The 14,292-nt window shown below is 37.4% G+C and overlaps 1 protein-coding gene across 1 annotated transcript; it reads left to right on the forward strand.

Annotated features, from left to right (window-relative positions):
- The first annotated feature begins 205 nt into the window (after window positions 1-205).
- On the forward strand, window positions 206-12,885 carry gspt1l (G1 to S phase transition 1, like). The gene is made up of 14 exons (XM_067418801.1): window positions 206-661; window positions 1,952-1,993; window positions 5,495-5,731; window positions 8,798-8,831; window positions 8,924-9,001; window positions 9,156-9,336; window positions 9,573-9,727; window positions 9,848-9,988; window positions 10,908-11,001; window positions 11,239-11,319; window positions 11,414-11,587; window positions 11,699-11,788; window positions 11,970-12,138; window positions 12,250-12,885. Exons 1-14 carry the CDS (start codon window positions 466-468, stop codon window positions 12,300-12,302), a joined length of 1,725 nt encoding a protein of 574 aa, XP_067274902.1. The 5' UTR covers window positions 206-465; the 3' UTR covers window positions 12,303-12,885.
- Window positions 12,886-14,292: the final 1,407 nt, after the last annotated feature.

Genomic DNA, 14,292 nt, shown 5'->3' on the forward strand with positions numbered 1-14,292 from the left:
TATAAAAATGTGACTTTAAAGCTTGTATTTGAATACATTTTTAATATAGTTTCATAAGTGCGGTGGAGGGAAATGTGTAATTTGCTACATTTTAAAAGAGGCCAATCGGGTTCAATAATGCGGAAATGTAGTTGTATCAGCGACACCGTTAAGACGCCTTTCGTATTCTGTCAGAAGCTAAACTACTACATTTCCCAGGATTCCTCTCGATGTTGCTTCGCGAGGTCAGGGCAGTCGTCAGCGCACACGAGGACTCATTCCGAGTTCTTAGTCAAACCTCCCTTTCTCTCGCCCCTCGCTGAGAGACACCGGCTGTTTGATTTCAACCAAACGGGGGGAAGGCCATACACCACTAAAAGAAAGTTTTAACGCGCACGGGGTGACCTGAACAGCGGCTAAGGCCGGGCACGAAAGTGATCAAGTCAGTGGCTTTAAAGCGCGCGTGTGTGGAACAGCTGTGTGGCGATGGAAGCGATAGACACTGCCCCTGATTCCTGGGATCAAGAGGACGATGGCGAGGCCCAGGTCGACGTGCAACTTTCCAATGCTCTTGCTACCACCCTAAACGTTGACGCCAAGCCGTTTGTCCCCAACGTCCACGCCGCAGAATTCATCCCGACCTTCCGACCGAAGGGCTCCACGGAAACTGTGGAGTCAGCGAGTGAGTTCCCGGTTTTTAACGTCTCTTAGCCGCGTTAGCTGTTAGCCTCACACACGCTTGTTCGCATAAGCTTAGCATGGTGGCTACATTAGAGTTGCCGTCAACGGCTCGAAGCGGAAACGTGGCCAACTTGTAATATGGAAGTTAACAATCGGAAAAACTTGCTTGACGTCAATAAGAATTGTTTGTTATCACGATGATAACACCGTAACAGCTGTTCGTGCTAGAAAGTGAATCATTTGGGTGGAGAATTTGTACGTGGGTGCTTGAGGCAATTTTAGTCTTATAACAATATATAGCTGGCTCCAAATAAAGAGTGAAACGTTTGTTCAAATAGTTATTCGATTACCTATACAGTTAGCTGAAGCTTTAGTCATGTAAGTGCCTTTTTATTTATACACGTGAACATGCACGAAATGTGCTCCCGTTGGTTAGCATGGCAATATCATCAATGCTGATGATCAGAGAGGCCTGTCTGGTGCTTCATAATCAACCAGTTTTTCTTCCTTGATTGTTTGAGGGGCCTCTTTTGGCTGGGGTTTGTTTAAGGGTGGGGTTTGCTGCCCCCCCATGCTGTCTTACTTAAAACATGATGTACCCTTATGCGTTGTGTTGTTATGATGAAACCGTGAAAGTCAATTGTTGCCATAATCGCTTCAGCTCATGACCCGATAAGTGTTTCACCATTTAGTTTAATATTAAATACTGATCCACGAAGCATTGCCTACTAGAAGATGGCTGATGTCAAAGCAGCTAAATGTTGCCACTACAGCCATGATGCTAAACTCTTACCTGCAGTCTTTGCGTTATCTGTTGTATTTGAATGCAGTGTTTATAAGGTACACACTGGAGGTCTTGGAAATTCAATGTGGCGTTTAATGGAGGTAAACGCATATGTTCTGCTTATTTAACTTTTCCAAGCTGATTTGCAATAAACCCAGAAGATAATTTTTTAATTCAGTATTTTAAGTAGAAGTATAAAAAAAAGCATTTTTAGACATTTAAGAACATTCAATTTTATAGTGGGGCAGATTTACTTCAATTTATGGTCTTTTTGCAAATTTGTACAAAATCATTCAGAGTTTGTTTAAGGATTACGATCCTATAACTATTTTCTGTCTCGCCATAAGTGGTAGATGTGCTGTTCACATTCTATTATTACATAGTGCGGCTTGTTGTCTGCAAATGTGTTTGTTGATATGCAATTTTCCCTTTAAGATAATTATTCTTAGCAACTAGACTGTTCTGTATAATTACAGCTATAAAAATAAGCATTTTATATTCTTGCAGGTCCTGATACAGATGCTGATGTGGAATTATCAGAGCCTGAGGGTAAGTGAACGCTGAGACACCACCACATTTTTATACACATGCTCATGATGATGATAATCATACAGATGAGTCTGCAACTAGTAAGTTGTTTGTTCATATTCCAGTTTCCAAAAAGTCCAAGTCACTTTTACACCAAGATGAATATGGCGATACACTACCTAATTTGAATGAATGGCTGCTGATGCATCTAAGACCAAAACAAACATTTACATGTCATCAATGCGACAGAGATTTGAGAGAGATTCTAATCTGTCTTTCACCGCACTGTGAAGAAAACTGGTCAACCAATAAGAATCATGCTTTTTGTCACATGCCCTGAGCCACTTAAGCCATGACTTGATAGCACTCACAAACAGTATATTGCTAAGTGATAGTGAATAGTAAATCTGTAGTCTTGTATTTTTTGATAGACACCATAGTGATTTATAGAATTTGAATGGCTGTGAGGAAAAAGTATAAATATTGTTCCTTTCTTCTCTGACAATGGGTATCAGAAATGGTTGTGTAGCACTAGGACTGGGCACCGAACAGCGATACTTTTATAGTATCGAACGAAAAACTCTGATACTATGATATCGAAAAATTATTTATCTTCCGTTGTTAAATTTCAGTTCCAAAAGCCAAGCGGCTGTGTCTGTGTGAGCCTGTAGCATTCTTGCATGTAAGGACATGTAAGCATTCTTGCATGTAAATCCTCCCCATCACGTGGTGGTGGACAGTATTGGTGATTGGCTGTCCACCACCACGTGATGGGGAGGATTTCTGAAGATACTCGCAGTCACACATCACAAGTGTAGTGTTTTTTCTCATTGATTCTACCGCATCATTTTACAATGCCAAAAGAGGTCTAAAGAGTGGCTACACTTTATAAAAGTGGATGCAGAGTCAGCAAAGTGCAACATATGTGATATTCGGTTGGGCTCGAACGCGGTTTGCATGCATGGTATCGTAAAAAAGTATCATTAGGAACCGGTATCGAAATTGGCACCAGATTGAAAGATTTTTAACAATACTCAGCCCTATGTAGCACTTTGAGAATCACAGTATTTCTGCTTTTCTATTCCAGTGCCACATACTGTTTAAAGAGTGAGTTTTAAGACTGCTCCAATTGATCAGCAGCCGATCGATATAGAGCGATGGTCTCTGTAAAGGCCAGTTCAGGTGATGCAAAACTTGAGACAATCTTTCAGTGTGGTGCAACAGTTGCTTTATTACATTCACCTGTTTTCTCTGGCAGTTCTACTAGGCATCTGAAAAGACAATACATTTGAAATTCATTAGCGAGGCATTACAACAACAGCAAACTCTACATTAATGACAGCAAGAAACTAAGGCTGTGCGATTTTACAGCATTTCTTTCCTTCATAGCGGTGCTATGGCAGCTTGATGAGTATTAAGCCCAATTTATACTTTTGCATTGAGTGTACACCGTACCTATATTGTAGGCTGTGTTGCATGCATAGCCTACAATGTGCACCCCTCCAAAAATGTAACAACGCATTAATTATACGTGGACCACAAACATTGTGATTGGTCTGCTAGAGCCCCTCCCTCGGGTACACATGCTCCCTCTGCATGTGTAACGCCGGCTTCACACTGCACGCGTAAGCAGGGCGTAAGCAGCGCATATTTTTTTCGGCGCTCATGTTAATCAATGAGTGCATTCACACCGGCAGCAGAGGCAGCGCAGCGGCGCGTAGCAGGAGCAGAGCAGAAGCGTCAGTGCCGCGATCGTTTCGGCGCCGGCTCTATTTTTGACGCGCTGCTAATCAAAATTAACCTGGTTAACATGAAAAATGACAAAAAAAAGTCTTTGCCTAAACTACAAAACTAATTTTAAATAATGTATGCCAGTTTATCTTAAATTAAATATGAATTAAATTATGTATATATTATAACTATATGCTGGCATAAAAACAGAAACGATAAACAAAAGCACGTGGTGTCACCGGGCGTGTTCTTCAGAGTGCACCTTGTGGAAGTTGAGAAGCTCACAGTTCTCTATGGTCCATACAATTTGCTTTATAAAGACTTGTGAAGTGCAAGTGAAGGAAAAAGCATGGGAGGAAGTTGGTGAGCATGAGCGGCTCTTGGTGCTGATGGTAAGTCATTTTAAAGTGTTTTTGACAGTTTTTCGTTGTCTCACGAACGAACAACTAAATATGGATAGGTAAATAGAATATACACACATTAATATAGCACACATACAGTATAGACATGTAGATAGAATGATGTGCGTTATTTTGTAATTTAAAAAAAAACTTTTTTAGATAATTTGCTCATTGAGCCTACAATATATCATTAAGACGTTTCCTCTTAGTTATTACAGTCATTTATGAATTATCTTTAAGAGGTTTATGATGGATAATGCATGTAAATTTGATGACGATCCAATATTTCAAGACAATTTCCATAAGTTTCTCTTTTTAGCAGTGTGCTTTTCATGGACATAGTGCGATGGCCTTTCTTCTATCAAAAACTCACACTAAACGAAATTAAAAACATCAGAAACAAGTGAAACTATTTTTTAAAATAAATTTAGCTTCATAAATCTTTGATTTATTTCCATTTCAAATACATTAAAGAGAAATGCAAACTTATCCATTATAGAGTACTCTGTATACAACTGCGCAAGACAAACGCTGCCTGTGTGAAAGCAAAAAGTGCGTGCGCTGCTACTGCTTTACACACGCGCTGCTTCGGCGCTGCCTACGCCCTGCTTACGCGTGCAGTGTGAAGTCGGCGCAACTGCACGTCAACCTAACAAGGATGCAGAAGTATAAATGAAAATCGACCCGTAGCCTACGGCGTAGAGGCTACTGCACAGGTCAGACGCAGAAGTATAAATCAGCCTTTAGTTTAAGCAGTTTAATAAATAAATTGCGTGTATTAATATATTTATCCGTGCATTAGGATTTAAAGTGGCAGCAGCCCAAATAACCTGCTGCCGTCTTTCATTAATGTTAATCAAACAACAAAAGACAGAGAAAATTACTCTTTACTACATAATTTATACACTGAAAACTATCCAGTACTGTTTACTTTTGATTACTTTCTGCTGATAAAACCGTTAAACCAAGCACAAAAAAATGCTATATTTGTCAAACTTTTAGGCTGTTCCTAATCTCCTCTTAAGAGAGGGAATGGACTATACAGCACATGTGGCATTGTGTTAAGTATTTTAAGCAAGTATTATTGACATTGGTGATCTGTATTGGCTAATACTTCTTTCGGTGATTGGCCCCAAGAATCCTGATTGAAGCACCCTTAGTGAGTTTGCTTTTTTTTAATCCTATAAGCTCTTGTCTGAACAGACTAATTGTGTGTGAAAGTAATTTTGGCAGTTATCTTTGTTGTTGTTCAAAATACATTTTAGGCACAGTAATGTTGACATCAAACACTGCCCTATTAGTCGTAAAGGAAATGACTGAAGTTGTTGACAGTATAACCAACAGTAAACGGTATACAATGATGATGATGTTTTTTTTTTTTTTACATCAGCTCCGCCCATGGAGAATGGGGATTCGGAGATGGCAGCAGATGACACCTGGGAGGAGAAAGGGAGCGAGCCGAGTGAGGCTGAGGCAGAGCCTGGGGGAGATGGGGGTCATGCTGAAGAAGACTCCCCACAAGAGGAAGGAATGGAGGAAGAAGAAGTGCCAACACCTAAAGTACCCCCCACACAGCCAAATGCCCCCAAGAAGGAACATGTTAATGTGGTGTTTATTGGCCATGTCGGTTAGTATTTGCATATGGCATTTTCATGATAGACTGATGCCAGTGTTAAACGTCTCTGAAGCATGTTTTGATGGAAGGTTTTAACTAGAGGTCGACCGATACTTGATTTTACTGATAACTAGGTTGGACCACACTTGCCAATAACGGATTAATCAACTAATAGTTTTTAAAATGCATACTGGATAAAACATAACATAAGTAAAACAGTGCTGGGGTCTCATTTATAAAGCGTGCGTACGCACAAAACAGAGCTGGAAACGTACGTATGCCAGTTCCCTCGCAAAGGTTGTGATCTATAAAAAACAAACTTGACAGGAGACTGCTCACATTTAAGCAAACTTTGAGCTGTGCATACGCACATTCTGGTGACACAGATGGTGAGGTCGTGAACTGAAGTTAGATTGTGAACTGAAGTTAGATTGTAGAAAATAAATGTGAGTGGAACGATTGTAAGAATTAATGAAATTTAATTTTCACTCTCATGCGTTATATCCACATTATCATGAAGATTAAATCCAACAGTGTTATTTGAGCTGATTGTTTTTGGTTATATGCGTCTAGTAAAATCCAAACGTAATTCAAAATGTATTAAAAAATTAAAAATAATAATAATCAGTGCTGGTTTAGTCACATCGTCAACAACGGGAGCGCAGGAGGAGATAGCACGATGTGATACAGAATAGCATGAAATACCCTTTTATTTGAGAACTGCAGAACGCAGTGTAAAAACTATATATTTACCTTAATATAGCCTACATATATCATAAAATCTCAAAGTCATGCAAATACATTCATGAAGCACAATCGCTACTCATAATCGGTCCTAGCCTACTATTACATGACAAAACCGTCATGAAGAAGCATGTGTTCACTATAACATTTTTGTCTTAAATTTTAGCCCACAAATTAATTCTGTGATTTAGTCAAGGTATTAACGATCAGTCTATTTGTTAGAAACATATAAATCCTCTGGTAACCTGGATATGTAATGCTTCATGGAGGATTACGCCAGTAGCAGAATAAGGAAAGAAGGAGTTTTCATTCAGGGACATTATCAGCAAAACTGCATGAATTTTATTTTATTTAAAATGTTTAAAATTAACAAAATATTTTTTAAATAAAATAACACTTTATTAAAATAAAATAAAAATACCTGAGAAGTATTTTATACAATTTTGTTTTTATTGATATTTTGATATATTTATTCTACAACATAAAAAGGATATTGAATGATTTTCAGCAATGTAATGTGTAAGGCACAAATGGTATTTATAGTCCATTTCTAATATTTTTCAATGTCTTTTACCTTTGACAGTGTTAAACATGGTGTCACGTGGATGGGAATATGCATGCAAATGATATGCAGATGAGGTCATGCATAGTAAAACTAGGCGTTGTAAGCTCCATATATGGGGATTTCGGGGAGGAGACAGGATGTAGAAGCACATACGCACAATCTGCTGCTGGCTGTGATTTATAAAGGGATTTTTGCGCAGGTTCTGGCGCACGCATGGTTTTATAAATCAGAATTCTTTTGTGCGTACACAAAATCTAGCTTTTGTACTTACGTACACTTTTAGGATGAAATCTATGCAACGTTTTATAAATGAAAGCCCTGAACTTTATTACAAGAAATTAAAAAAAGTACTGAACCATGAAAATGTGATATATTGCGTATATAGATATGAATATATTAAAATAAGTTCTAACTGAAAAAATTCTACAGAAAATAACTAAAACGTAGCTATAACCTAGAAACATGTATGTGAAAGTCATAAGTAACAGACTGTAAGTCCCATTTGTTTGCAAGGATGTATTAGCTTATTTAGCTAGCTTACATGAACTAAATGCATTATGAAATATACATTTTACAGCATATATTATTTGAGCAATACAATTGTACTTTAATCATTCATGTTAGTTCATGGTGCATAAAAAGGTTAACATATAAAACTAACAATGAATAATACTTCTACAGCACTTAACCTTTCTTAATGTTAAAAATTGAATATTATTGTATTAAGTGTTATTTCATATAAATCCAAACAGTTTGCTTTTTTAAAACCCTTGATGGTTTTCTAATCAAAATAACAAAATATGTCTCAAAATAAATTGAATGCATTTCTGATTTGTTTATATTTCTGTCGGATGCTTGAGCATACAGTCTGGTTTCTCACATCACTAGTTGTTACATGTTTTAACTGCTTAAGGTAACCGTTACTGCTAATGTTAGCATCCTGTCAGCCTCGACGACAAAGTACATACATACTGCTGTTCTTTCCCTGCTAAAGCATTATAATGATTTGGCAACATGTACTGAAGTGTTCTGTATTCATACCGTTTCCCTTTCTGTGTTTTAAACGTGCATCAGATGTGTCAGCGCTCTGTGAAGCGTGCAAACAACGTCAGTGATTTTTTAATATTTTTTATTTGGCCTCGAGAGGCTGCTCTTGTGCTATATAATTCCTGCAGACCCTTCTACTGTGTAATGACAGTGCACCCTTCTCAGCCGTTTCCGCAACAGACGCAAACCCGGAAAAGCTATTGGTATTAATTTTTGCAGATAACCGATTGTTATCGGTGCCGATTCGACCTCTAGTTAAGTGAGACCAAATTTGTTTTAGTTTATTTTCATCAATGTTTATTTAAAAAAAAAACCTTGCTTTTATCAGTTGTTTATTGTATAGTTGTTTTTAATTATTATTCACTTATTTCCCATCATAAATATAGCAGTGGTTGATTGTAAATTGTTGCTAAATTATAAAACAGGATTGCGTAGTAATTTCGTACCATTTCTATACAGTTTTTCTGCATTAACTTTTTATCTTTAGCTTCCATTTAAATTTCTGTGAGTAGTTCCAGTAACTTTACAGGTTCATATGTCACGTTTGCTTGAATATTTTTGGCATGTGGCTCTAAATTGGTTGGATTTGTTGTATAACCACTTCATTATTAATTTGTTACCATCAAGGCAACATTTTTAAAATGTCTTTGGAGAACAGTGAATTGGCCATCTTTATCCGTCCTGTCCTAAACCTTTCTTTTTCTTTTCTCATATTCCTCCAGATGCTGGCAAGTCAACTATTGGAGGACAAATCATGTGAGTTGTTGATTTTGATGCTAATTAGCAGATATTGTTGAGTTTTCTATCCCCTGTTTCTGATAGCCCTACCTTCTGCCTCTTCTCCACAGGTATTTAACAGGAATGGTAGACAAACGAACTCTGGAGAAATATGAAAAAGAAGCCAAGGAGAAGAACAGGGAAACTTGGTAATTAGCTTAGTTGAGTTAATTTACCAGAACATCTGGTTGGATAGTCAAACAGATTTCCTTCAAACTTGGCTGAAACCTGTAACACTTCAGTACATTTTGTGCCTAGAGGTGGAGCGATATTTTTTTTTTTCATAGTAAATGTTTTTCTCAGGTACCTCTCTTGGGCTCTTGACACAAACCAGGAGGAAAGAGACAAAGGAAAGACTGTGGAAGTTGGACGTGCGTACTTCGAGACCGAGAAAAAGCACTTTACCATTCTGGATGCACCAGGCCACAAAAGCTTTGTGCCCAACATGATTGGAGGCGCTTCACAGGCGGATTTGGCAGTGCTGGTGAGCCATAATGTTGAATAGGCATTCAAGGACTGCCATGAGAAATATCCATTCATGTTACCTACAATTTAGAAACTGCTAAGCTCTGTGAGCAGGGCAGATGTGGTTATGACACAGTAGAGGGTCAGTAGAGGGTGCTGTCGGAGTACAGATGTAAGACTCAAAAGGCTTTGACTGCAGAAGCGGCTGTTTTTTACTTCAGTCCCTGTATTAATTGCCATTATTTCTCTCTGAAGGTAATCTCTGCAAGGAAAGGAGAGTTTGAAACAGGCTTTGAGAAAGGAGGCCAGACGCGAGAGCATGCCATGTTGGCCAAAACTGCTGGAGTAAAACATTTGATTGTACTTGTAAACAAAATGGATGACCCGACAGTCAACTGGAGCCTGGAGAGGTGAGTGAATTGGCATTTATATACAGAGGCTATTGTCATTGTATATTACTTTTGTTTTATTCCTTTGTAACAAAATGCTATAGAGTGTGTACATTTTATTAACTATTTGGCCCCACATAGGTACGAAGAATGTAAGGAGAAACTTGTTCCATTTTTGAAGAAAGTTGGGTTTAATCCCAGGAAAGATGTTCATTTCATGCCATGTTCGGGACTTACTGGGGCCAACCTAAAGGAGCCAGCGGAATTCTGCCCTTGGTATACGTAAGTGTGCTGAGCTTGCTTATTATTCATTTTTTAGTTTGAAAGTCTTGACTATTATGTACAATTATTTGAATTATAATATAAAAATAAATAATTTCTCAACCTTTTTATCTCCAAAGTCCCAATTTTATTTAATATTTGAAGTAGTGTTGCATGATATACCGGTACTAGAAAAGTATTGCGACTATTAAACACGGCCTTTCAGACAACGTGCGATTGTGAATCGGTTCTCTTTTGCGGATTATTGGATTTGAAAGGCCAAAAATATGTAAAATACACACCCTGGTGAGTATTCAGGTAAACTGTCAAATATATATTTAGTGAACGTATACAGGGTTGAGGAAGAAATTGAATGTATTCCAATGAATTGGTTCCATGCAAAATAGGGCCTCACCTAATATCAAATCACTCCATGCTTGACTGAATAACTCGTTTATTTGTTAGGAATCACTATAGTTAATTTATAGAGTGAAGAGTAAGTCTTTTTATTTTATTTTGAATACTATTGTTAAACTGGTAATTTTTATTTATTTATTTATTTTATTAAACAATAAATGGTCAATTCTGTCATATTCAATTCACACACACGGACATGGTATTGTATCAAAGTCATAATTTTGGTATTGTGTCAACACTAATTTGAAATCCATCCTATCTAAGCTACTTCTGAGTATCCCTGATTCTTCATTAACTAAATGAATAAACTCAAAAATATGTCAATGTAATGCACTTTATTTAATGTTGTGCTATATACTAATATTTACAATTAGTTTGATTAACTTAGTCTTATTTGGGACTCCCTGGAAGTTTAAGACCTAGTTGGCCCTGGGCCCCCTTTTTAAAAACCACTGCAGAAAAAAAAGTGCATAAATATTGTGTCGCTGTATTTGTGAAAAGTTTTTGTGTACACTATTGACAGAGGGTTACCATTCATTCCACATCTGGATAGTTTGCCAAACTTCAACAGATCAAGTGACGGACCAGTCAGGTTACCAATTGTAGACAAATATAAGGTAGGTACACTTTATTTTTCAATAAGGTCTAGTCCTAAATTATGTTTTGACAACAAAATATAAACATTTGTGGGAGGGAATTATTTTTTCCCCTTAATTTATGAATTTTGTTTTCTTCATTTATAAATTATTTTGCATGGTATTTCTTTGTATTGCTTTGACAAAGTCCATATCTTCCATGGATGTCTTTGCACTTCGCATTTAGTTCTTAAAAATCCTTATGGTGTGTTTTTGCAGGACATGGGCACTGTGGTGTTGGGGAAATTGGAGTCGGGATCAATCAGTAAAACTCAGCAACTTGTGATGATGCCCAACAGGGTAAGATTATGGTAACAAAACACTTTAAAATGGCAGGTTTTATAGCAGGAATTGGCTGAATTAATGTATCAGTGCCTGCCCTTACTGTGTGCAGCACACTGTGGAGGTGCTGAGTCTGCTTTCTGATGATGTCGAAACTGATGATGCTGCACCGGGAGAGAACTTGAAGTTGCGGCTCAAAGGCATTGAGGAGGAGGAGATCCTGCCAGGCTTCATCCTCTGCAATGCTGAGAACCTTTGCCACACTGGGCGCACCTTTGATGCCCAGGTCAGTGGAAACCCATTCAACTTTAGTTAAAGTATATCTGATTACCCCATTTTCTGTGTTTTGCTTTGCAATTTCACATATTAATTGTACAATTGTCTCTGCCCTTTTCAGATAGTCATCATTGAACACAAGTCAATCATCTGCCCAGGTTACAATGCAGTTCTTCATATCCACACCTGCATTGAAGAAGTGCAAATTACGGTAATGGCTACAATGTTGCTCCCTTTTTTCCCCCAGTTCTTAAATTGGCTTTGAAATCTGACTAAAATTGACTGAATTGAAATTTGTGCTTGTAAGCCTGGAGATTTTCGCTCAGGTTTTATCTCATTTACATCTAGTTCTTTATCAACAAGATTTAAATGTGCATCTGGCCCCTTTACAGGCCTTAATCTGTCTGGTAGACAAAAAGACGGGGGACAAGAGCAAAACACGACCTCGCTTTGTCAAACAGGACCAGGTATGCATTGCTCGTCTGAGAACAGCTGGGACCATCTGCCTTGAGACCTTCAAAGATTTCCCTCAGATGGGACGCTTCACCTTACGAGATGAAGGTGAGCGGACATTTTTGTCAGATGTGACTAACTTGTCTTTGATTGTGTAGTTTTCTATCCGTTCTGTGAAATTTGATGTCTGTGAATATTTACTTTACTTTTGTATTTCAGGGAAAACCATTGCCATTGGAAAAGTGTTGAAACTTGTTGCTGAGAAGGACTGAAAAGAAAGATTGGTGGTTCTGAAACAACTGACCGAGGCCGAGGTAGATGCTGTTTCAGCCACAGCACACTTCATAGCCCTCCTGTTCTTTCTTCCCTCCGCCTCCTGAAGACCAGCTTAAAAAACTTCTCTTAAAGAAATCTGTTTTTAAGCAAATGAAAATGAAATCAAGTCCACATGTGTCAGCTTTCTCATATTGAGAGCTCAGCGATGCCATTGTTTTAGGTTCTGCCCCATGACCTGTTCCTCATCGATCTGCACATGTTAAATGGCAAGAGATCTAGCTTTCTTCCAAACTTTTTTTTATATATATAATTTTTCTTTTTGCTACCATCAGAGAAATATAATGGCAGCATATACAGTAAACGTATGTGGACCAAGATTTGCTTGTTAACATAAAATGATTTATGAGCAGTAAAGTTTGAATGATTAACCAATTGAAACCAAAATGTTAATATCTTGGTTGTACATGTCTCCCATTGCTTATTCCCATTTTGGTTTCTGTTCACAACGTTCTTGCAAAGTGCATGAGCGTGTTCACGTTATTAAAGTATCTTCTGACAATAAAATATAAAATTGGGGAATTTTTTTTATTGAATTTGTTTTTTCTTCATAAGATGTTTAGTGCTATATACTTAAATTTCTTTAAAAAAAGAAAGTGTGATGGAAATTGATATCTGCCTTGTTAATTCAGGGTAAGGATGTTTTGGTAAACTTCTGTAAAAAAAAAAAAAAAATATATATATATATATATATATATATATATATATATATATATATATATATATATACATATGTCATTTTCTGTTATGTAAATTTTCCTGCCATTTTGCATTTTTCGAAAGACATACTTTTTCAAACTCCTTCTAGGCTGTTGCTCCGATTTGTACGCAAATGGAACCAGATCATCTTCAGACCATGCTGACAAAAATGTATGGAATTCAAGTTGATTAGTTCAAATGTTTTCAAAAACGCAAACAAATTTTACATAGTTCTTGTGAAACCAGGCGCAAGCCTGTATCTCCGCATCGCTTTATCGTATTCAAACCAAACTTGGTATGTCATCACAAGCATGAATTGATATAACATGCAGTGTTTTGGCACAGCACCCCCTACTGGTTTTTGCTTATATCTTATGAAGCGTTTCTCCAAAAATCATAAAAGGGGTCTTGGTAGATTGGGGGCGTCATTCCGAGTCGACATATCCAATTTTACCATGTTGGCCATTTTTAATTATGTGGTAAAATGCTGTATTTTATGAAAGGATTGTTACGAAACTTTGTATGGGTCATCACCGTGATGCCCTGAAGTAGCCTGAGAAGTTTTTAAACAGTGCCACCTAGGGAGATTATTTTTTTCTTCTTCAAATGCTTATAACTTTGGGTGTGGTTGACTTATTTTCATGGGAATATTTTCATTTCGAACTTTTTTTGTATCCTGAATCCTTGCCGAGTTCAATGATAACACACTTGCCAGGTTTCTGCTTATGGTTTGTGCAATGTGGTAATTTAGCACTTAAAAAACATTAGCTGATATCTTTGAAACTGCTTCTCCGATCGAGACGAAACCAGCATCAGAAGCAAGTGGCAGTCTCAGTTGCTCAGTATAGAGCAGGAAGTAGAGGAGCGATTATCAAAAGCCCACCCTCACTCTTGCAGATGCAGAACAATTCATTATGTTGGTTTGAATTAAACCGTTATGAAAATGTAGAAATTAAAGCTAAAGCTCCAATCTCCTCCCAAAAATCCTGACAAAAGTCTGTTAGTGCCTCAGTGACAACTTCACTCAGAGAAGCTATCAGTCTCAGCTGTCAATCATGACGCCACATCCCGTTTTTATAGTATCACATAACTAATTAAAACTAAACTTATTAAAAAAACAAACACATGAAATGAAATTATCATGATAATCACTGCCCAAAATGACAGAAACTATCTAGGACACTGTTATTTGAAGTGTAATTTAATTGTTTAGTTTGTCTCGCGTCCATT

This window comes from Pseudorasbora parva, chromosome 2 (assembly GCF_024679245.1).
Source record: "Pseudorasbora parva isolate DD20220531a chromosome 2, ASM2467924v1, whole genome shotgun sequence".
NCBI classification, from domain to species: domain Eukaryota; kingdom Metazoa; phylum Chordata; class Actinopteri; order Cypriniformes; family Gobionidae; genus Pseudorasbora; species Pseudorasbora parva.